This window comes from Diplotaxodon limnothrissa, linkage group LG5, assembly GCF_057381915.1.
Source record: "Diplotaxodon limnothrissa isolate DT_005_m linkage group LG5, D_limnothrissa_male_GT1.1, whole genome shotgun sequence".
NCBI classification, from domain to species: domain Eukaryota; kingdom Metazoa; phylum Chordata; class Actinopteri; order Cichliformes; family Cichlidae; genus Diplotaxodon; species Diplotaxodon limnothrissa.
This window is the reverse complement of record NC_140600.1, coordinates 12,496,813-12,520,346: the sequence shown is the minus strand read 5'-3', so window position 1 is coordinate 12,520,346 and position 23,534 is coordinate 12,496,813. Positions and strand designations below refer to the sequence as shown.

At 41.4% G+C, this 23,534-nt stretch overlaps 3 protein-coding genes and 1 non-coding gene across 5 annotated transcripts in view; 3 read left to right on the top strand and 1 right to left on the bottom strand.

Annotated features, from left to right (window-relative positions):
• The window catches only part of fgd5a (FYVE, RhoGEF and PH domain containing 5a), a 32,417-nt gene extending 23,567 nt beyond the window's left edge, over positions 1-8,850 (top strand). Inside the window, exons 11-21 of one of the 2 annotated variants that reach the window (XM_085353067.1) lie at positions 747-818; positions 1,021-1,089; positions 3,467-3,550; positions 3,638-3,717; positions 3,839-3,935; positions 4,288-4,425; positions 4,579-4,681; positions 4,791-4,927; positions 5,379-5,480; positions 5,811-5,965; positions 7,436-8,850. In XM_085353067.1, coding sequence (XP_085209193.1) covers positions 747-818; positions 1,021-1,089; positions 3,467-3,550; positions 3,638-3,717; positions 3,839-3,935; positions 4,288-4,425; positions 4,579-4,681; positions 4,791-4,927; positions 5,379-5,480; positions 5,811-5,965; positions 7,436-7,472 — 1,074 coding nt within the window. In that variant the 3' untranslated portion in view covers positions 7,473-8,850. Of the gene's footprint in view, positions 1-746; positions 819-1,020; positions 1,090-3,466; positions 3,551-3,637; positions 3,718-3,838; positions 3,936-4,287; positions 4,426-4,578; positions 4,682-4,790; positions 4,928-5,378; positions 5,508-5,810; positions 5,966-7,435 lie in introns of both variants that reach the window. The other variant, XM_085353066.1, reaches the window with a different exon arrangement.
• Positions 5,107-5,178, bottom strand: trnae-cuc (transfer RNA glutamic acid (anticodon CUC)). The gene has a single exon. It is a non-coding gene; the product is annotated as a tRNA-Glu (tRNA).
• A 7,162-nt stretch (positions 8,851-16,012) lies between the features above and the next one.
• Positions 16,013-17,460, top strand: LOC146631702 (uncharacterized). The gene has a single exon (XM_085353871.1). The coding sequence runs from the start codon at positions 16,013-16,015 to the stop codon at positions 17,405-17,407; it is 1,395 nt and encodes a 464-aa protein (XP_085209997.1). The 3' UTR covers positions 17,408-17,460.
• Positions 17,461-21,616: 4,156 nt separating this feature from the next.
• On the top strand, positions 21,617-23,064 carry LOC146631701 (uncharacterized). Its single transcript, XM_085353870.1, has one exon. The coding sequence runs from the start codon at positions 21,617-21,619 to the stop codon at positions 23,009-23,011; it is 1,395 nt and encodes a 464-aa protein (XP_085209996.1). The 3' UTR covers positions 23,012-23,064.
• Positions 23,065-23,534: the final 470 nt, after the last annotated feature.

Below are 23,534 nucleotides of genomic sequence, written 5' to 3'. Positions count from 1 at the left end.
CTCTGAGTCAGGATACACCCCGCGAGTTTACATTCAGACTGTGTAGCCCCTGTTGAGTTTGACATATTCACAGCTCACCGTTGCAGTTGCTGCGTCTTTATTCTGCGTGGCAATGAAAGAACAATTTTCAAGCGTGACAAGATTAGACAGCTGAGGTTTTTCTCCCACGTGAATCCTTCTTCCAAACGACTTGCAGGAGTGAAGGGGAGCTCTGTTCCTCTTTTTTTGGCATTTAGCTTGTTGATTTACGCAAGAGGCAAGGAAAGATGATGTCATCAGAAAGTCCCAGGTGTTTATTACAAAGGGAGCAGTGTAAAGGGTGAATATGACCCCCCCACCCTCACACACACACACACACACACACACACACACACACACACACACACACACATTATCTCTTCATGGAGATAATTATAAGGGAGGGAATGGTTTGTGAATGAACTGGCAACCCCACCTCACTGCTGAGCTCCCATGTGGCTCTTTGGCTTACCTCCTGTGTTTATCACACTTTTTTTCTCATTTGTGCACAAGCCCTGACACACGCACATACACACAGAGACTGACAGACGGTGGTAGCACATCTCTCTTTGGGCATGAAAGGGAGGGAGTCGGAAAGGGATGTGATACTAAAAATGTGAGGGATGGCAGACACAGAGAAACAGGGATGGTTCAGTTCTTTGTCTTCTCTTCCATCAATCACTAGATAATCTCTCTCTCGCTAACTTCCTGCTTCTCTTCTTCTGCAGGAAAACTTGTTGCGTCTGGTCCACATTGAATACAGCGTGAAAGGGAAGAGGGACCTTCTGAAACCTGGAAGGGTGAGCATCGTGTAGTTCTGTCTGACAGCGTTACTGCTGCACTGTCAAAAACAAAGCAACACCAAAATCTGAATGCCAGATCTCTGAGGTCACTTTGAAAGCATAAAAAAGACTGGTCATGACCCCCCCACCCTTGTAAGGATTAGTTAACAACATTACATCAACCTAACATGCAAAGCTTTTATACTGTTTCTTTTGGCAGATGTTTGTCAAAGAGGGCACACTCATGAAGGTCTCCAGGAAAAGTAGGCAACCTCGGCACCTGTTTCTGGTAATGGCATTACATCGGACACTACTGGTGTTAAAGCTTAAAAGTATTTCACTATTTTGTTTCTTCAGTAGTTTGAAATGGTCTAATATTAGCTGTGATTAGCCTAGCTTATCTTTAAAAAAGGCTAATCATAGGAAAGATTAAAGGAAATGTGGTGGACAAACTGTGCAATGTAAACACTCGTAACATGGTGGAAGGTTGTTTCTCCCATCTCTTCTTTTTATGTATTAGCCTTATTAACCTTTGCTGAAAGACTGGTAAATATCTAATATCAGCCAATAGTTTTACCTCACCAATAAATCAGTTGGGTGCCAATCTTTGTTCAAAGTAGCGTATTTAATATTTATCCTGAGTGACTTAATCAAACATTTGGCTATAGCTTGACCTTTCTTTCAAGTGCTTTTTGCATTATTTCACACACGTTTACCAAAACAAAGCCTCGTGATTTCAGTATCTTTGGAAAGTGCCATCTCAGTTAGAGTTCAAAAGAAACTCGTGTGGTTTTAAGCAAGGTGTGGATGGACAGCACGAGGACAGAAAACACCTGCAGTGTTATTTAGGTAATGTTAAAATGAATGCTGGCGTAGTCTGCAGAAAATGTGGAGGAATGTTGGACAGGGTTGTGCCACAAGTTAGGTGAGGTTTTGGGGAAGGGTGGGGGGCACAAGGCCAAGGCTGTAAGACCTCGACTAAACACCACACCCATCTAGCCAAGGGCCTCCCTCTCCACTCTCCTCCTCTCCCCTCCTCCCCTCCCAGGACTTGTTTTCCAGGGCCCCACTTCCTTACAGGATGTTTGGTGTGGGTCACTGGATGCCGACTTCCTGTGTATTGGGAGGGGACTGACAGCGAAGTGAAGGCCAGACACCCTGTAGAATGCAGGGAGGAGGGGTGGTGGTGCTACACAAACACATAATGTGAAATAGAGAAGTCCCATCTATTGTTTCATGTGCAATCAGTGCTGTCTCATGTTATGAATTTCCATGGGCAGCATATTTGCCATAGAGTGTTCCAGGTAGCATGTAACATTTGAGACACTCAGGATTCATTTTGTTCTCTTCCATCAGTCTCTTGCTGTTTTTAAACTGATAAGCTCTAGCTTGAAAATGTTAGTGGTTGATACTTGTAGGCTATTAGGACTATAAAGCTATTTGCTCCCTTGAAGCCAACAGCTCCAGAGGTTCAGGTGTTATTAATGGGAAACTGAAATACAAACAGCGCCGATGAAAGCAATCAACCACCTCTGTGACAGAGAGAAGCAGCACCCATGTCACAAGCCAGGGCTCACAAAAGAAAGAAAAGCAGGCTGAGTGAGTGAGAGGAGGGATTAAGAGGGAGGATGGAGATCTAGAGAGATGTCAGAGGGAAAGAGTAAAAGGGGCAGGTAAAGGAGGTGATGCTTTTAGGGAAGGAGATGAAATGCCACTGTCGAAAAAAGTAAATGTCTTGGTTGCTCAAGTGGATATAATTTGCGTCTCGTGGGTCATGTCTGTGAAATCTGTTAACTTGGCGCTTGCTTGGATTTCTGTGGAATGAGTAAATGAGCAGTGCAGGGTGGAGCAGAAGAGCTGCGGCGGCTCGAGCACAGAGGTCGTAGGCAGGGCTCGGGCTTGGCTATCATGCAGTGTTTTGTCTCCAGCCAGTCGTCCAATGAAATGCGTTACTGCTGCTGTTAGTGTTGTTGTTGTGGTGAAGGAGGCCAGTTCCACCCAGCTCTGGTTCTCAGCGTAGCCTAAGAAGGCTGTGAAGGCGAGGGGAGCCCCGGAGTCCAGAGCAGGGTGGAGAATTCCTGGATGCTGCTTATAAGGCCCCAGCGGATGTTTAGAGCACACATAAGGTGTGACCGATGATGTCATTTCTTTTGTCTGTGTTGTGAGAACACAATAGACTCTTGGTGAATTCAGGGGATTCAAATACCTCAGGTTTGACAGGAAAATAAACATTTTCCTTACAGTAATGCCTAATTTTGTTGTGTGCATACATGGGAATTCTGTGCTGACAGGATGCACAGAGGTGAGTGTGCTGTGAAAACACAGCCTAGTACTTAACCAGCTCTACCCTCGGTGCTGTTTTGGGCAGCTGTGGTGCTTAAGTTCATATAACACTACCACCTTGTGTTAGCAGGTGATATTACATCCGAGGTAAATAATTTTCTCATCAGGAGAAGAAACTGTAAAAATCTACAACGAATCAAAAGTTTAGTCAACAAATAAATCAGTTAATAAAAAATACTATGAATTAATTTATTGTTTCTCTTTTTTTTTGTTTTTTTTTTAATGTTGGCAGTTTCAGTAAATGTTGTGAGAATAAGCCATCATATCTCAAATAGTGAAATCTTTCTATACCTCTTATATTTTCTTTCCTTTTTCTCCTTCAGATGAACGACATAATGCTGTACACCTACCCTCAGCAGGATGGGAAATACAGGCTCAAGAACACACTGTCTCTGTCAGGGATGAAGGTACATGAACTTTTCCAAGTTTCATAAACACGTTTTGCTTTTTTGCTTTTTACTGCACTGTGATCTGGTCTTGTTTGTCACACACAGGTGAGCAAACCCACGCTGGGCAATGTGCTGAACTGTCTTAAGATTGAGGTGTCCGACATCACTATTACACTCTCTGCCAGGTGAGCCGCTGACATTCAGAACTCTGATGTGAACAATGGCTGTCGTTTCCAAAGAAATCTACACATTCAGTCAGGCACATCAGGGGCATCAGGTGTGTTGTATTTCTGTATTTCTCTTCAGTTCTGTTGGAGAAAGGGAGGACTGGTTCCACACGCTAAGTCGAGCCATAGCGGACCACGCGGCGGGACTCTGCACATTTGGCGGGCCCTGCAGTGAGGTAGGAAAAATAACTTCAGTGTAACACAATACGATTTGTCATAGAAGAGAACTTTCATCTGAGTCATTGTAAGAAAGGGTGCAGAATTAGCTAAGAGAAGGGTTTGATGATTCACTTTTTAAATAAATTACCATTTATAAGCCCTGTCTACTTATTATTGCTGGCAATAACTTGCAGTTCAACTCCTATGATATGTATTTGTCAGAAGATTCAATAAACTCTCTCGGCTTTGAAAACAAAAAGACTTTTCTGGCAATTATTTTGTGGTTCGGGCTTTACAGGGTTAAGAGTTGAATTCTGAAAAAGCGAGCTTTATTCGTGCTGTAACATCTCAACATCGCTGTCCAATCAGGCCCGTGAGAAATTGTGGATGGCGCTGGGCGAGGCTGCACCTGTCCTCGTGCCAGTTTCTCATGTGATGATGTGCATGAACTGCACCTCCGACTTCAGCCTCACTCTCAGACGACACCACTGCAATGCGTGTGGCAAGGTCAGACCCAAAGTTTGCTCTCACTCGAACGTGGTTGGCGTTTAGCTGTAAACTTGTTTGGGGATATTGGGGACATAATCTTACCATACTTTACCGTTACTTTGGAGATTTTCACTGTAGATGTATCACGATGTCACTGATGTGTCCGCACAGGTGGTGTGCCGGGCTTGTTCCAGAAACAGATATCCTCTGAAGTACCTCAAAGACAGACTGGCTAAAGTGTGCGATCACTGTTATGCCGAGCTCAGGAAAAGAGGTGAAGCTTAGCTTTCCTGGTGCCTGTTTCAAAACTCACTGTACAATGTAAACCTTATTATTTCCAGTTGTTTACCTCGATAAGGAAATGAGTTTGCATTTGCCTGCAGGTGGAAGTGTGTCAGCTGCCTGTGATAACTCCAGCCCTCGGACTCACCGGGCCAGTCGTCCCCTCTCCGCTGTCTTCCAGAGTCTGCAGCCGCCTAGTCTGTGGAAGTCCCGAAAGAGCATATCCCCTCTGACCCAGGTGAACTACTCGCTGCCTGTTATCTCTACCCTTTTTTCAAACCCTGATAACTATTTTATAAGCAAGAGAGTATTGCTTCTTATTACCAAAGTAACACGGACCACTGTGATATTTAGGCAAACCTTGTAAAAACATTCATATCCCACATACTCTTGTATTATTGGGGAAAGTAAAGACTATTCCCTGACCGGGAATCGAACCCGGGCCGCGGCGGTGAGAGCGCCGAATCCTAACCACTAGACCACCAGGGAGCTGTGTGAATGGAAGATGTCTGTGTGTACTGGCATCACTGGAATCTAGTCCAGCTGCTTCCTGCAGTGCACAGAAATTGCCACTAGGGTTCACACTACTTTGTACCCTTTCATTTGTCTTTACAGCTGCAACAAACAGCTGACTCATCATCCCTGTTATTAGAGTTTCTGAATGTCTAATAAATTACAATTATCTGCAGGTGTCACTTGGTGTGGAGGGCTCCACCATGAGTGGGAGTTTGCAGCGCAGGAAGAAGAGCAAAAGGAAGTGGAAGCGACTGTGGTTCCTCCTCAAAGACAAGGTGCTCTACACCTTCACAGCCAGTGAGGTGAGGGGGCACAGAGTCTCCCACACCAGCCCCAAACACATTCACACATTCTTATTGCCTTTATCCAGCTCTTCTCGAGTGCATGACAGCTATTTAACTACATATCCACTTCTTTAACTTTTTCAGCCTCATGAGCAGAACACTTATTGACTAATAAAGGGAATCTCTGTGCTCTCTCTCTCTCCCTCTCTCTCTCTCTGTTTCTTTTGTCTTTTGTTTTCCTCAAAGCACGAGCAACTTATTAAGTTGTTGTTGCTGCTGACGGCCAGATTGGCATTTTTAACTTGTGCCTGCTTCCTTCAGGATAAAGTGGCTTCAGAGAGTCTGCCTCTGCAGGGCTTCACCGTCAAGCTGACTGAGAGGCCAGAGGGAGAAGAAAGCAGTAACGTATTCCATTTGTACCACAAGAAAACACTCTACTACACCTTCAAAGCAGATGATCAAAACACTGCTCGCAGGTCAGTGCAAAAGCTTTTACAAGCACATTCATGGAGTGTCTTTTAAAAGCACATTCTCTGACTAGCAATCATAGCCAGACTACAGCAACAAGAGCTCTAAATCTTAATCACTGGACCACCAGGGAGCTGTAGCAAGGCATGTGTGGTATGTTAGACAGCAGGCAGTGAGCAGCTGATCTCCTGCAGTGCAGCATAATGTACTCTCCATGCATTCTCGCTTTCTCGTGTAAGATTGCTGCACTGACCATTAACAAGTCTCCTGTCTTCTCTTAATGTTTGCACTCGTTTATCTGCATTTATGTCCTCTATTGCTGATCTGTTTTGGTAGAATGTGTGACTCAGTGAAGGCTGACAGCAAGCTTATTAATGCACTTTTTGTTTTAATAAATACGTGGCAGTTTGCAGCATCCCCATTTTACTGGCAAAGAGTGGAGGTGGCAGGCTGTGTTTGTTAAAGTGGATTCGTTTCTCTTCCAACTGACTTTGAGATTTACAAAAGGCATCAATTATTATAATGGGCCATGACAATTTATTTGAATTCACTTGTTACTTACTGTCAGCCCTGTTTTGTAGGTTGTCGGGTTTTTTTGCTTGTAAAAACAGTTCAAAAGAGTGCATATATATTTATTTTTGAAAAGTATTTGAGCAGGAGGTCTTCCAAGATTTAAACTGGATTCCTTTGAGGGGCTCCTGGGATGGGATGACATAAAAAGAAAAATAACTCCAAGGCACTTTCTTTTAAATATCAAATAAAATGGATTCATTCTCACGGCGCTCCGTGAAATCTGTTCTGACTCCCTAACGAAGATTTGCATCCTTTTTTTTTTTTTCTGCTTAAAGTTAAATATAAGCGTGTCACAACAATAAAAGAGAGCCTTTTTAACATTTAAAGTTCAGACACAGACCGCAACCTGATTGAAATGCTCTGGTGGGACCTTAAGAGAGCTGTGCATATATGAATGCCAGTAAATCTCGATGAACTGAAGAAACTCTGTAAAGAAAAGTGGGCAAAATTCCTCCACAATGATGTGGAGAGGGATAAAGTCATACATGATTACTTCAAGTTTTTGCTGATAAAAATGGCACTAAAAGTACTACTAAACTACTAATCATGTTTTTTTAGTGTTTCACAGTAAAATAGTCTATTGAAATCAAAACAAGCTGATAAAGAGAATGAGCAGAAGGTGTACACGAGTGCAAATCATACAAACCTGTTAAATAAAAAAAGACAAAGAAGCCGCTGAGTTTTATGATCTAGTTTGTAAGATTTAATTTGTTGATTATATTCCACAAAAAACAAAGTGGTTAATATTCATATTAACAATTTAGTATCATAATTATGAGAAAACAGAAAAACACTGGGAAAAACACACCTTGACCTCTGATCTGTGACATAAGCTGACTTTCAAATCCAGTCAAAAAAAAGACAATGAGTTCGAAGGTCTAATGCTCCACTTCTTTGTGTTTCAGATGGGTCAATGCCATGGAGGAGGCCACTATTTTATAGCATCTGCTAAGTTAAATAAATGACGCATCCACTCCGTGACTGCAGCAAAGCTACCTGCTGCATGTGAACTCAGTCCATCAGTAAGGATTCGTCACATCAGGCCTTTTGTGGGATATTGAGTGACAATTCAAACACCTGGGAGATTTTTCCTCAAAGGAATTCTGCTGTATGGAGACGAGCAGCAGAATCCTCGAGTCGGATTTCACAAGAGCCTTCAGGAGCAGCTCAGATACCTTAAATACGTCACCTGAGAGAAAAATTTTTATTTCTTCTGTTTTCACCTTTTTTTTTCAGATGTCTGCACTTTTTCCTTTTTTTTTTTTTTTGCTTTTCTGGTGTATTTTACCCGACTTTCCACTGGATTGTTAAACCACTCTTTGTCTTCTGCAGGAGACGTCCTTTCATATCAGTTTCGTTGCAGTTATGCATGGTAACTGCAAAGACATGAAAAATAACCTTTGCTTCAGGGTAGTATGCATATCTTGTAAAGGGGGAACGGAGAGATACTTGGTATTCTGAATATATATTGTGAAGTATACGCTGCAGATACTGAAGTGAGTTAGATGATTTATCTGTATAAAAATTGTGATTCACGATGTCCCCAATAAGGGTTCGTTTTAATCATCATAGTATGTGTACATTATTGTTCTTGTGGAGTTTTACACAGTTTTACTCTTGTGTTGAATCTGCAAAGTGAAGAAATGACCCTCGGCATGCCGTCCGCTCTAAAGCATTTGTCAAAGGATGAACAATTTTGAAGATACTTTGTATTTTTTAAAAGTCTTTTAGAAATTTTTCACACAGCTCTGAAGTGCCAGTTGCTTTCTTCCTGTTGAATGCAGTGCATTTTGCAAGTGATGATGAATGTGCCTCACTCTTTATGTTATCACAGTACTGTACGGAGGGACCTTGCTTTTTAATCTATTCTTACATATACTTTAACCTTATAGTATTTTTGAACAGGTCAGTTACTGTGCACTCACATAAGAACATGTTATTGTGCCATTTTTATGAGGGCCTTTTTTAATGCTGTATATATATGCTGCTAGATATAATCATACTTTGGCTGCTTTATTATACAAAAGCTTCTTAAAAATGCTGTCAAACTACCTTCATCCTCACAGTATTAGAGTGATCTCAGCCACTCGTGCCACAGGATTTCACTCATAATCAGATGCAGTTTCTCTTAAATAACCCATCCAATGGCATTATCTGTTCCTTTCAGAATGAAGATCCATCATCAGACAAGCAGCATGATATCAAAAGCACATGTTTGAGTACTGTTCAGCTTTTCTACCCGTTTCCTATAGCTCACACCTACAGTGTTACTATCGTTGTACCTCTATAGCATATACTGCATTGTAAATGTTTATGTATATAGATGCATATAAAAAAATAAACTACATTAAAAATGCTTACTTAGTGGGCGTTCGCTGTGCTGTGCTGCAGGCTTGTTTCTTTTTTGCATTATAATTCAGTATCAACAATAACGAGCGACTGTAAAATGATACCCACTGCAACAGCATAGTAACTTTTTGTATGTGTGTGTGGTTCTGGCTTTGCTGAGGTTAGTTACAAGCACAACAGCACTGGATGCTCAGAAATGGCTGTGCACTTCATCCTCTTCTCTCCGACAGAATTGTCTGTTGTATTATTAGGATTTATTCACGTCTTGTTGCTATGCATTGTGTGTTTTTTGTACTGATGTTCACGCTGTGCTTATCTCCTCCTGGTCATAAATACCGGGGTGATGGAGAAATGAGAACACAATGTACCTATCCTCCTCTATTGCCTGTGGTGCTGGAAAAATACAGCTTGGTTAAGTGACCCTTTAATCCAGAAGGGGGCAGCACTACATCGTGTCAAACTGGTTTAATATGAACTTTAGCCAGCCTAAATCCTGTTTGTGTGAGCATGAGGAAATAACTGGTGTTAAGTGAAAATAAGATTTAATAATCAATGAAAAAGTGGACTTACATGGTAATGTTAATGAAGTTGTCAGCCCACTGATATGGATGGAAATATTTTGCTTTTAATATAAGGTTTTAAAAGAGAAAGAAAGAAAGAAAGTGGATTCATTTTGTTGTTTTATTGTTTTATCGTGTATCAGTATAAGCGTGTGCCAGAAACACAACACTGAATTTATAGTCGTAGCTTATTTGCAAAGGCCCGTGGTCTTTCAAATACATGAAACTCAACCACAAACACAGCAGAGGTAGTACAACACACAGTCTGCACAATACAGCTCACAACTGAACAACAGCAAAGTTGGCAAGTCACAAGAAAACCATTGAATAGAGAGCAGCAGATCATCCAGAATTGCATTACTCAGAGTTCCAGGTGTAAATGATCTCAGTTAAAATCCAGACAAAAAGCGATTTGCCGAAATGGGGATTTAGATAGAGCCCTTTATACTTCTCACTGGTTGCTCATCATGTTTCTGAGTACAGTCATCTTAAGGGTGACTAAGCACCTGAGGAGCCTGATCATGTGATAATTTGCATACCCTGCATCCTATTTAAAGCATTAAATTTTGGCTTCTGAGCTTAGCTGTGCAGTATGATTCTCAATGGCATAGATGAAGTTGTTTGAAACATTCCTTAGAGATTTTGCTCCATATTAACATCATAGCAACCACTAATGCAAATCTCCCATTTCACACCATCCCGAGGGTGCTCAGTGGACTGCGATGGTTACTGTGGAGACCACTTGAGTACAATGAGTTCGCTGTCATGTTAAAAAAAAAAAAAATAGTTGCAAATGATCTGACCTTTATGGCATAGTGTAATCCTGGTGGAAGCAGCCATCAGACAGTACACAGTACTTTATGACCACAGTGCACTGTGGTCTGTAACAATACTCAGGCGGGCTGTGGTGCTTAAATGATGCTCAGTTGGTATGAAGAGGCCCAAAGTGTTCCCCAACACCATTACACCACCATCAACAAGCTGAACTGTTGATACAAGTTGTTTACACCAAATTCTGACTCTGCCATCTGCATGTTACAGTAGAAATCAAGACTCATCAGATCAGGCAATGTTTTTCCAATCTTTTACTGTCCAGTTTAGTTCAAATTGTATTCTCGGTTTCCTGTTCTTAGCTGAAAGGAGAGACACCCAGTGTGGTCTTCTGCTGCTGTAGCCCACCTGCTTCAAGGTTCAGTGTGATGTCCATTTAGAGATGCTCTTCTGCATACATTGGTTATAACAAGTGGTTATTTGAGCTACTGTTGTATTCCTATGAGGTCAAAGCCGTCCGTAAAACCTATTCTGAGATTGATATGTGAGGAAAATCCCAGTAGATCAGCAGTTTCTGTAATATTCAGACCAGCTGGTCTGGCAGCAACAACTATTCCATGTTCAGAGTCACTTAAATCACCTTTTTTGCCTATTCTGATGCTCAATTTGAACTGCAACATGCCTAAATGCAGCTCTGTGGCTGACGTTAGAGTCCTAATCCATGCTTTTTTTTTTTCTTTTTTTTTTACAGATGACCTTTGAATTTTCTTTATTTCCTGATAAAGAGTGGGGTAATGACAGATTAAAATCAAGATAAAGGCTGATCGATCAGGAAATAAGTGACTAATCATCCAAGATTTAATTTGAAGAAGTTTAACATAAGTTTTAATATAAGAATGAGTGTTATCAAAAAATAAACGAAAAAGAGGCTATGGTTAGAACTGGAGGATCAATTGCTGGAGTAAAATAAAAAGTATATGTACATATAAGTAAAAGGACATGGGTACAGTGTCCATTTATCCAACATCAAATGCATATGTAGTTTCCTTCTCTGCAAGGAAAGTTTACATACCCTGTGGCGCTACTTTAAAGTTTGTGGATTCACTCCCGAATGAGGAAAAAAACGTTACTCTGTCAAACACTCATTTACAGTTATGTTGTCCATTGAAGCAGCTGTACCAACATATGTTTAAATGAGCAGCTACAGCACAGTTTTGTGTGCAAGTCTTAGCTGTAGATCCTCGTGTTTTCATGTTCACCATGTTGCCTTTCGGTTTTCCAGTGTCTTCAAAGGCATGCGAGTTAACTCAACTATGCATTTCTCTATTACTGTATCAAAGTGACATTTTGTCCAGAGAGGACTTTTCTCCCACCCCTCCAGCTGGTCAGCCACTAGTTTGAGAGATCTGAAATTACTCAAGAACAGATACTAGAAAAATTAGTAATGCAGTAATGTTGCACGAGTTTTGTAAACGAAATCACAATAAGAAGGCACACCGCGTTGTAAGCACGTGGATGATTTTATTTACAATATTTTCTTGTGCAGCTGCCTTGTCCCATTACAGCACACTGCTCTCCTGTTAGACCCCAGCATCCTACTGAAGCAGGGAAGGCGTGACCAGGTAATGGAGAACAGCTGTGTGGGTCAGCCTGCTCTAACACCACACCCTGAACTCACTGCTCCACCCCTCCAAGTGTTTAAGTGTTTGATTTCCTTCTATTAGAATAGATCTTTTCTCCTCAATACAGGCCCACTAATGTTGACACTGAGCTCTCAGCTTATCTCTTGATTGCAAACCTTTCCCTGCTGGCTGTCTGGTCAGAATAGCAGATTTTTTTAAACTCAAGAAGATCCCACAAAGTTTCTGGAGAACCCCTAGCCACTTATCTAAGAGTTAGTGCAACGTGACTGTATCATCAAATGTCTGGAAATCTAATTGTACTTTGCAAAACTTCACTTGTCCTCACTTTTACATTTTAGAGATGCCTTTTTGAATGAGAGTGGTTGCTGATCAATGGGCATGAGAATTTGCATAATTATGATGAATAAACTGACCTCCCAGCCCTTTGTTCCTTCAGTGGGCTGGTTTCAGTGTCAGGGCTCTGTGTGCGGGCAGGTGGAAATGTGGATCCAAATGCAGGACTCCGAGACGAAATGTAACTAAAACCACAGCTTTTATTGCTGGCATGAAACAGAAACAGGGTACGACGCGACACTGAGCACAGGAAAACACAGGGCTAATATACACAGGGTGGTAATCAGCGAATGGGCAACAGGAGGGAGACACAGCTGGGAGAGATCAGGGTTAACGAGACGGGGGGAACCAAGCTGCCCACACTAACATAAGACGCAGACCTTCACAATAAAACAGGAACAAGAAACCATCATACTAAGACACAGACTTGACATTTGAGAGACAGACAGAAAATGACACATGGAACTAGACATATACTAAGCAGACCCAACCGAAGAACAAATCCTAAACACAAACATGAAACTCTAATAATAAACATCATAATCATCATCATCATTAACACAAGAGAACAAGAAAACAATCCCTGATGCAAAATTACACCAAAACATAGTAAACTCAAAATACTGGGTCCAACGGACCCAGAACCGTGACAGTCAGTCATTATGCAAATCTCCAAAAGTTGATTTTGTTCATCTGGACGTAGCGTTTTGTGGGAGAAACGTTTCGTCACTCATCCAAGTGACTTCTTCAGTCTCAGCTGACTGCAGGTTTCCCCAACCTTATAAACAGTACATTTGCATAATGACTGAAACCAGCCCACTGAAGGAACAAAGGGCTGTGAGGTCCGTCTTGCGTCCCATTTAAACAAGTGCGTGTTCACACTGCCCCTGGATGTCCTGGCCTCTGAGGTTAAGGTGTACGGCTCCTGGTTGTCAACTGACCAATTTATCATGGCAAAGCCTGTGGTGGACAAAAGATAAGAGGCTGATTATAAAAATGATCCATGCACGCCTTATGACCTACAGCATGTACAGTTAACACAGCTAAATGGCTGTGAAATTGTAAAATTACTTTTGAAATAAAGCTATTCAAAGTCAATTAACTGTGACTATAATAATAGCAATGTTAGCCAGCAAACAAAACGTTAGCACTAATTAAAATAAGCTGCTAGGTGATGGTACTGTTTCAAGTTCTCTCATTGTTTGACATGTAGGGCAGATATTTTGGTGACACTGAGATCAGCCAGACACTAAACAGCAGTGTAATATCAACGCTAGATTAGATGTTTTCTAATCCGATAAAATGACATTATTCCTGTTTATAGAAGATGTTTGTCGTCTGTTTGTTTGACTGACAGGAACAGGAAATAGTGGTTGGAAGTTACTGTTGGTGTTACATGAGGGTAAAGAAGGGCTTTAAGCACCTGGGTAAAAACTGGACCCATGATGAAACACTACAACAAGTACAACATATTCTTCAGTTTTAATATGTGACCATACTGTGCAGACTGCTGATGAGTTACACGGTTACATTTCATTAATCATTGTTAAACTAAAGTGGTAAGCAGTTACTTTATCCTTTCACTTAAAATTTCCAGGAAAAACACTACCTTGGCTACTTTTGTGCTTACATTTGATCTATGCTGGGTCACTACTTTTGCACTATAATGCTGCTGCTGACACCTTGGTTCACACTGACAACTAGAAAAAAGCTGATAGGAAAAGAAGGATGGAAAATGCCTGGAATTTAGTTACACTTGCAAATACTGCTGCCTCCAAACTGCAAGCATCAATAAAATGTTACAGTATTGTTTTCTATATCTGTGCATATATCCTTATTGGTAGTTTTCTCGAAATAGAAGCTCTTCATTTAAAAAAAAAAACCTCTGATAACATTGCTGAAGCTAGCGCCCACCCCTACTGCGCATACTGCAAATATAAAACTGATATATACTTACATCATGGAGCAGTTGATGTCTGGTTTCCGACAAATACAGTAAAGAGGTGCGTTCTCCCCCTCCATACCAGTGTTCTCAGGCACTGGTACATGGTCAGTGTCAGACACTTCACTGTCCTACAACATACCACATAGGACCACATTAGAAATGACATGTATGTAGACATGCTAATTATACCTGGCTAAATGGATGCAGTAACAAAATGTTACTAACTACTCTAGTTATTAGTTTCCAGATGTGTGCAGTTGCTCCAGTCTTACTGACAGTATACTGTTTCAAACACCAGTGCCAACATTTTATTTTTTAAATCTTAGTATGATTCTGCACCAAGACTTGTGGCCTGTTGCTCGGTAACTTATTGTCTGACTACATTAACTACAGTTCATAAACATCATTCATTTTCTCCTACTTATTTTATTCAGGTTGTATTTCAGCTGTCATAGGGCAAAAGTACACCCTGGACAGGTCGCCAGTCTGTTGGAGGGTTATTAGAGAGACTCAGACAACCACTCACACCAACAGCCAACTAACCTAACCCCGCGCATGTCTTTGGAGTTCAACACCAGTCTGGCCGAATCACAGATAAGCAGGGTGTCTGTGCTGCAGAGCACAGCTGTGTCAGAGACTCTCGACATCAATGTAGCGTTAAGGATGCGGAGCGATGGGTGCACTAACACAATGTAAATATTAAAGTTCTCGCCATTGTCAATATGCTGTTGCGCTCTTGTTCGTATTATTGCAACCATATCTCGAGTCTAGCTTACCCTAAAAGTTTGGAGAGAATTGGTCTGTTAAGAAACGCAATCGATTGTTTGGGACTGCTCTAGCCATCACGTCGCATAAACAACTCTACTTCCGGTGGGAAAACTAATTAAGGGTAAAGTCGCACTAATAACACCTACCACTCACGTTCATAAGCATACACTATGATCACTTCCACGCAGTAACGTTGTAATAAATATAATCCCCGGTAAAGTCAATTAGCGAACACTACTGGCATGTAATGCCAATGGCGACCATTTCACAAACTGTAGAAAATGCTCAAAATGTTGTCGGCACCAAAAGTGAAGGGCTGACAGTTGTGTTTATATACGAACCGTAAGGGCTAATGTTGGTTAGCATCAGCTAAAGCGAGGAAGTTTGACACTTGCAGAGACAGTGAACGCAGAGAGAGCTTAAAAACGCATTGTGGGGTTTTTTTTTTTTGTTTGTTTTTTTGCATTAAGACGTTGCACACAAAATTACAGATATAACGGTGACTTAGCTGCTCGTTGGATAAACCCATGGACCTTAGAAAAGATCAACACTACTCGGATGTAAGCACCCGTGTATAACACAATAGGCAAAATTACGCTTGCTAACCTTTCCACATCACAGGCTTCACATTAAATAAACATTTTTTCAAATACTCACCATGATCTGAGACCGTTTAAATATTTTGTTACTCTGAAAATATGGCAGTATGAAGCTAAACCTTTAGCTTGACGGCTAAAGCAATGCTAAGATTTACACGGAAACGATCAGCGGACATCGTTAAAGTACTATTGGTCTACATTCTTCTTCTATGGTAGCAGCCTGGGCAGAGTAACAGCCAACTTTAAACTGCGCCATCTGTTGGCACCAATTACAGTAGAAAACATGATTGCGACAACACGTTTTTTGGGGAAAAATAACAGAGATTGAAACTTTACTGATAATTTGTCCAAGTTGAAAAATGCCCTCCTCCAAAAATATCACGTGACAACCTCATTGCCTTACAGAATTATGACGTCACACACGTAGAATCTTACCACCATTCTTTCCTTTGATCCAAAAACCTATAAATAGGGGTGAAGAGCAACGACTTTTAGTCCGTTTCTCGCAGCCTTGATGTGTGCAGCATTGAACCGTTCGCCAGAAAAGCCTTTTGAAATATTTGGATCCTTTGCGATTGTAACTGTATCCAGACCCAACATGTCTCAAAAAATTCCAAAGGGACAAGAAGTTGACCCATACGCTCTTCCTTGGGATGAGCCACTAGACTCTTCCCTTTCCTCTCTTCCCTGGTGTGACCAAGTGGAACTAGAGGAAAAGCGTTTGGAAGAACTGGAGGATAAAGCGCTCAGAAACGCAGAGAAGATTAAGTTCTTGATGGAGGAAAATGAGCAAAAGAGCGCTCAACTAAAAAAGTTGTCATACCAGCTTCAAGAAAAGGAAGCTATTATTGAGGGGAAACAACAGGATCTCCATGACATGGACAAAAAGAACCAGGAGCTCCAAGGAAAACTTGATGAAGCCCTGCAACAAAATGAAAAACTTGTCCAAGAGAAGAAACAAGACGGCATGAAGAAGAGAGGGCTGCACAGCAATCTCCAAGAAATGGAGCTAATGTACAGTGTAGACAAAAAAAGGCTTGATCGCACACTGCAAGAAAATGAAAAGCTTCTCAAAGAGAAAAGGCAAAAGGAGTTAAAAGAGAAAGAAATGCATTCCAAGCTTCAGAGCATCAAGCAACACAACGAAAGCTTGCAAGGAAAGCTTGATCAAGCTCTGCGGCAAAATAGAAAACTCCTCCAGGAGAAGATGAAAGACAGCACGAAGAAGAGAGGGCTGCACTCCAATCTCCGAGACATGGAGCTAATGTACAATGTTGACAAAAAAAGGCTTGATCGCACAGAGCAAGCAAATGAGAAGCTTCTCCAAGAGAAAAGGGAACAAGAAATCAAACAAAAAGAAATGGATTCCAATCTGCAGAGCATCAAGCAACAAAATGAAAGCTTGCAAGGAAAGCTTGATGAAGCTCTGCTACAAAATAAAGAAATCCTGCAAGAGAAAGAGCAGCTGGACAGAAAGCAGGGAGACATGGAGTGCCAACTCCAGCTCATGGAGGGAAACAACAGGATGCTGCAGGTAAAGTTCGAAGAGACACTGCACAAATATCAAGACCTGCTTCAAGAGAGAGAACAGCTGGTCAATAAGCAGAGAGAAGAAAAACTTCTTCTCCAGGAGTTTGAGAAACAGGAGGCAACATCTAAAGTGCTGAAAGAAAGGTTGGAAGAAAAACAAGCCGTAATAGAAGAAGTGGAGAAAAAATGCAACAAGCTGCAGAAGCAAAACACCGAAACAATCGAGGAGCTGAAAATCCTCATCCTCGAGAAAAAGGTGCTCGTGGAAGAGCAGCTGAAGAAAAAGAAAAAACGCTTCTGCTTCTTCTGGAGGAGGAACACTCCTTCTTTCAGTACTGCCAATGTCGCCTCTTCCTCTCCCACCTCTGTTCCAGCTTAATCCCCCCCCTTAACTACTAACACCTCTCCCATCTCCCTCCCGTTTTTTCACAGTCACCCCCCAACCAGTCCCGACAGTTGACTGCCCCCTCTAGAGCCTGGTTCTGTCATAGGTTTCTTCCTTTAAAGGGAGTTTTTCCTATCCACTGTCGCCTAGTGCTTGCTCAGAGGGGATTGTTGGGGTTTTCTCTCCTCTCTCCCTTTACTTTCCATCCCACCCACCCCCACCTTTTCTTTTTTCTTAATAATTGAACAATAAAAACAATTGGTCACTAATTAAATGTGTCAAATCAATGTCTTTATTCAAGAATACAAGAAATGGGTAATAGCTGCATGTGTGTTTGTGTGTGTGCATAATATGCATACTTTACGTGTTGGATCCAAATCCCACAAGGAATTAAATAAAACAAGAAGACAAACAAAAACAAATATTTCTCTCCCTTCCCAGGTCAGGAATCAGGATGAGGAAGAAATGAGGTCAGATCAGTGCAGGTTTTTGCACTACTGACATAAAGTTTCTGCTGATTAAAAAAAGTATGTCGATATTTCTGAAATACATTTGCAAACAAATAACTTTGACAACTTGTGTTTTTTCATAAAAGAAAAAAGAAAAATCAGAGAGCAGAGCTGGTAAAACAGCTTAGCTCCGCAGGTTACAGGAGATCAGATGCCAAATACTTTTCATGATAGTCTTCGTTATTGCATAAATCTCCCCTTTTATCATTGATCAGTAAATCACTGCATATACATTCATCTAACCGTTATAATTTCATGAGTAAAGACTCTCAGATGACTGAATGGCGGTTTTAGTAAATGTTGAACTTTATTGTGATTTCTATTTTTAGAATCAATAGCACACATTTTGATTTCGTTTTGCAAGCTGCTGATTTCACACAGATCCACTGCCCAAACGTGCCTTTGAGTTTTTCATCATTTAACAAGAATAGGCTCAGGCAATCATTGTGGAATTAGGCTTTGGGAAGGTCTGGGGACAGGTATGATGGTGGTGGTTTTAAAGCACTGTGGCACAACAGCTTGACTCAGGGAGATGTTAAAGATGCCCGCTAGGACATCAGTCAGCTGGTCAGCACGGGCTCCGAGCACGCGTCCAGGTATATTGTCTGGTCCAGCAGCTTTGTGTGGGTTGACTTTAATGAGAGTCCTTCTCACACTGGCCGTGGACAGGGACAGCACTTGGTTGTCTGGCAAGCGGGTGGCCCTCTATAGTCCGTCTTGCGTCCCATTTAAGCAAGTGCGTGTTCACACTGCCCCTGGATGTCCTGGCCTCTGAGGTTAAGGTGTACGGCTCCTGGTTGTCAACTGACCAATTTATCATGGCAAAGCCTGTGGTGGACAAAAGATAAGAGGCTGATTATAAAAATGATCCATGCACGCCTTATGACCTACAGCATGTACAGTTAACACAGCTAAATGGCTGTGAAATTGTAAAATTACTTTTGAAATAAAGCTATTCAAAGTCAATTAACTGTGACTATAATAATAGCAATGTTAGCCAGCAAACAAAACGTTAGCACTAATTAAAATAAGCTGCTAGGTGATGGTACTGTTTCAAGTTCTCTCATTGTTTGACATGTAGGGCAGATATTTTGGTGACACTGAGATCAGCCAGACACTAAACAGCAGTGTAATATCAACGCTAGATTAGATGTTTTCTAATCCGATAAAATGACATTATTCCTGTTTATAGAAGATGTTTGTCGTCTGTTTGTTTGACTGACAGGAACAGGAAATAGTGGTTGGAAGTTACTGTTGGTGTTACATGAGGGTAAAGAAGGGCTTTAAGCACCTGGGTAAAAACTGGACCCATGATGAAACACTACAACAAGTACAACATATTCTTCAGTTTTAATATGTGACCATACTGTGCAGACTGCTGATGAGTTACACGGTTACATTTCATTAATCATTGTTAAACTAAAGTGGTAAGCAGTTACTTTATCCTTTCACTTAAAATTTCCAGGAAAAACACTACCTTGGCTACTTTTGTGCTTACATTTGATCTATGCTGGGTCACTACTTTTGCACTATAATGCTGCTGCTGACACCTTGGTTCACACTGACAACTAGAAAAAAGCTGATAGGAAAAGAAGGATGGAAAATGCCTGGAATTTAGTTACACTTGCAAATACTGCTGCCTCCAAACTGCAAGCATCAATAAAATGTTACAGTATTGTTTTCTATATCTGTGCATATATCCTTATTGGTAGTTTTCTCGAAATAGAAGCTCTTCATTTAAAAAAAAAAACCTCTGATAACATTGCTGAAGCTAGCGCCCACCCCTACTGCGCATACTGCAAATATAAAACTGATATATACTTACATCATGGAGCAGTTGATGTCTGGTTTCCGACAAATACAGTAAAGAGGTGCGTTCTCCCCCTCCATACCAGTGTTCTCAGGCACTGGTACATGGTCAGTGTCAGACACTTCACTGTCCTACAACATACCACATAGGACCACATTAGAAATGACATGTATGTAGACATGCTAATTATACCTGGCTAAATGGATGCAGTAACAAAATGTTACTAACTACTCTAGTTATTAGTTTCCAGATGTGTGCAGTTGCTCCAGTCTTACTGACAGTATACTGTTTCAAACACCAGTGCCAACATTTTATTTTTTAAATCTTAGTATGATTCTGCACCAAGACTTGTGGCCTGTTGCTCGGTAACTTATTGTCTGACTACATTAACTACAGTTCATAAACATCATTCATTTTCTCCTACTTATTTTATTCAGGTTGTATTTCAGCTGTCATAGGGCAAAAGTACACCCTGGACAGGTCGCCAGTCTGTTGGAGGGTTATTAGAGAGACTCAGACAACCACTCACACCAACAGCCAACTAACCTAACCCCGCGCATGTCTTTGGAGTTCAACACCAGTCTGGCCGAATCACAGATAAGCAGGGTGTCTGTGCTGCAGAGCACAGCTGTGTCAGAGACTCTCGACATCAATGTAGCGTTAAGGATGCGGAGCGATGGGTGCACTAACACAATGTAAATATTAAAGTTCTCGCCATTGTCAATATGCTGTTGCGCTCTTGTTCGTATTATTGCAACCATATCTCGAGTCTAGCTTACCCTAAAAGTTTGGAGAGAATTGGTCTGTTAAGAAACGCAATCGATTGTTTGGGACTGCTCTAGCCATCACGTCGCATAAACAACTCTACTTCCGGTGGGAAAACTAATTAAGGGTAAAGTCGCACTAATAACACCTACCACTCACGTTCATAAGCATACACTATGATCACTTCCACGCAGTAACGTTGTAATAAATATAATCCCCGGTAAAGTCAATTAGCGAACACTACTGGCATGTAATGCCAATGGCGACCATTTCACAAACTGTAGAAAATGCTCAAAATGTTGTCGGCACCAAAAGTGAAGGGCTGACAGTTGTGTTTATATACGAACCGTAAGGGCTAATGTTGGTTAGCATCAGCTAAAGCGAGGAAGTTTGACACTTGCAGAGACAGTGAACGCAGAGAGAGCTTAAAAACGCATTGTGGGTTTTTTTTTTTTTGTTTGTTTTTTTGCATTAAGACGTTGCACACAAAATTACAGATATAACGGTGACTTAGCTGCTCGTTGGATAAACCCATGGACCTTAGAAAAGATCAACACTACTCGGATGTAAGCACCCGTGTATAACACAATAGGCAAAATTACGCTTGCTAACCTTTCCACATCACAGGCTTCACATTAAATAAACATTTTTTCAAATACTCACCATGATCTGAGACCGTTTAAATATTTTGTTACTCTGAAAATATGGCAGTATGAAGCTAAACCTTTAGCTTGACGGCTAAAGCAATGCTAAGATTTACACGGAAACGATCAGCGGACATCGTTAAAGTACTATTGGTCTACATTCTTCTTCTATGGTAGCAGCCTGGGCAGAGTAACAGCCAACTTTAAACTGCGCCATCTGTTGGCACCAATTACAGTAGAAAACATGATTGCGACAACACGTTTTTTGGGGAAAAATAACAGAGATTGAAACTTTACTGATAATTTGTCCAAGTTGAAAAATGCCCTCCTCCAAAAATATCACGTGACAACCTCATTGCCTTACAGAATTATGACGTCACACACGTAGAATCTTACCACCATTCTTTCCTTTGATCCAAAAACCTATAAATAGGGGTGAAGAGCAACGACTTTTAGTCCGTTTCTCGCAGCCTTGATGTGTGCAGCATTGAACCGTTCGCCAGAAAAGCCTTTTGAAATATTTGGATCCTTTGCGATTGTAACTGTATCCAGACCCAACATGTCTCAAAAAATTCCAAAGGGACAAGAAGTTGACCCATACGCTCTTCCTTGGGATGAGCCACTAGACTCTTCCCTTTCCTCTCTTCCCTGGTGTGACCAAGTGGAACTAGAGGAAAAGCGTTTGGAAGAACTGGAGGATAAAGCGCTCAGAAACGCAGAGAAGATTAAGTTCTTGATGGAGGAAAATGAGCAAAAGAGCGCTCAACTAAAAAAGTTGTCATACCAGCTTCAAGAAAAGGAAGCTATTATTGAGGGGAAACAACAGGATCTCCATGACATGGACAAAAAGAACCAGGAGCTCCAAGGAAAACTTGATGAAGCCCTGCAACAAAATGAAAAACTTGTCCAAGAGAAGAAACAAGACGGCATGAAGAAGAGAGGGCTGCACAGCAATCTCCAAGAAATGGAGCTAATGTACAGTGTAGACAAAAAAAGGCTTGATCGCACACTGCAAGAAAATGAAAAGCTTCTCAAAGAGAAAAGGCAAAAGGAGTTAAAAGAGAAAGAAATGCATTCCAAGCTTCAGAGCATCAAGCAACACAACGAAAGCTTGCAAGGAAAGCTTGATCAAGCTCTGCGGCAAAATAGAAAACTCCTCCAGGAGAAGATGAAAGACAGCACGAAGAAGAGAGGGCTGCACTCCAATCTCCGAGACATGGAGCTAATGTACAATGTTGACAAAAAAAGGCTTGATCGCACAGAGCAAGCAAATGAGAAGCTTCTCCAAGAGAAAAGGGAACAAGAAATCAAACAAAAAGAAATGGATTCCAATCTGCAGAGCATCAAGCAACAAAATGAAAGCTTGCAAGGAAAGCTTGATGAAGCTCTGCTACAAAATAAAGAAATCCTGCAAGAGAAAGAGCAGCTGGACAGAAAGCAGGGAGACATGGAGTGCCAACTCCAGCTCATGGAGGGAAACAACAGGATGCTGCAGGTAAAGTTCGAAGAGACACTGCACAAATATCAAGACCTGCTTCAAGAGAGAGAACAGCTGGTCAATAAGCAGAGAGAAGAAAAACTTCTTCTCCAGGAGTTTGAGAAACAGGAGGCAACATCTAAAGTGCTGAAAGAAAGGTTGGAAGAAAAACAAGCCGTAATAGAAGAAGTGGAGAAAAAATGCAACAAGCTGCAGAAGCAAAACACCGAAACAATCGAGGAGCTGAAAATCCTCATCCTCGAGAAAAAGGTGCTCGTGGAAGAGCAGCTGAAGAAAAAGAAAAAACGCTTCTGCTTCTTCTGGAGGAGGAACACTCCTTCTTTCAGTACTGCCAATGTCGCCTCTTCCTCTCCCACCTCTGTTCCAGCTTAATCCCCCCCCTTAACTACTAACACCTCTCCCATCTCCCTCCCGTTTTTTCACAGTCACCCCCCAACCAGTCCCGACAGTTGACTGCCCCCTCTAGAGCCTGGTTCTGTCATAGGTTTCTTCCTTTAAAGGGAGTTTTTCCTATCCACTGTCGCCTAGTGCTTGCTCAGAGGGGATTGTTGGGGTTTTCTCTCCTCTCTCCCTTTACTTTCCATCCCACCCACCCCCACCTTTTCTTTTTTCTTAATAATTGAACAATAAAAACAATTGGTCACTAATTAAATGTGTCAAATCAATGTCTTTATTCAAGAATACAAGAAATGGGTAATAGCTGCATGTGTGTTTGTGTGTGTGCATAATATGCATACTTTACGTGTTGGATCCAAATCCCACAAGGAATTAAATAAAACAAGAAGACAAACAAAAACAAATATTTCTCTCCCTTCCCAGGTCAGGAATCAGGATGAGGAAGAAATGAGGTCAGATCAGTGCAGGTTTTTGCACTACTGACATAAAGTTTCTGCTG

What these genes read in the sequence shown, in the direction of transcription:
- LOC146631701 (XM_085353870.1), top strand. Translation starts at nt 21,617, where the DNA reads ATGTGTGCAGCATTGAACCGTTCGCCAGAAAAGCCTTTTGAAATATTT.
- LOC146631702 (XM_085353871.1), top strand. Translation starts at nt 16,013, where the DNA reads ATGTGTGCAGCATTGAACCGTTCGCCAGAAAAGCCTTTTGAAATATTT.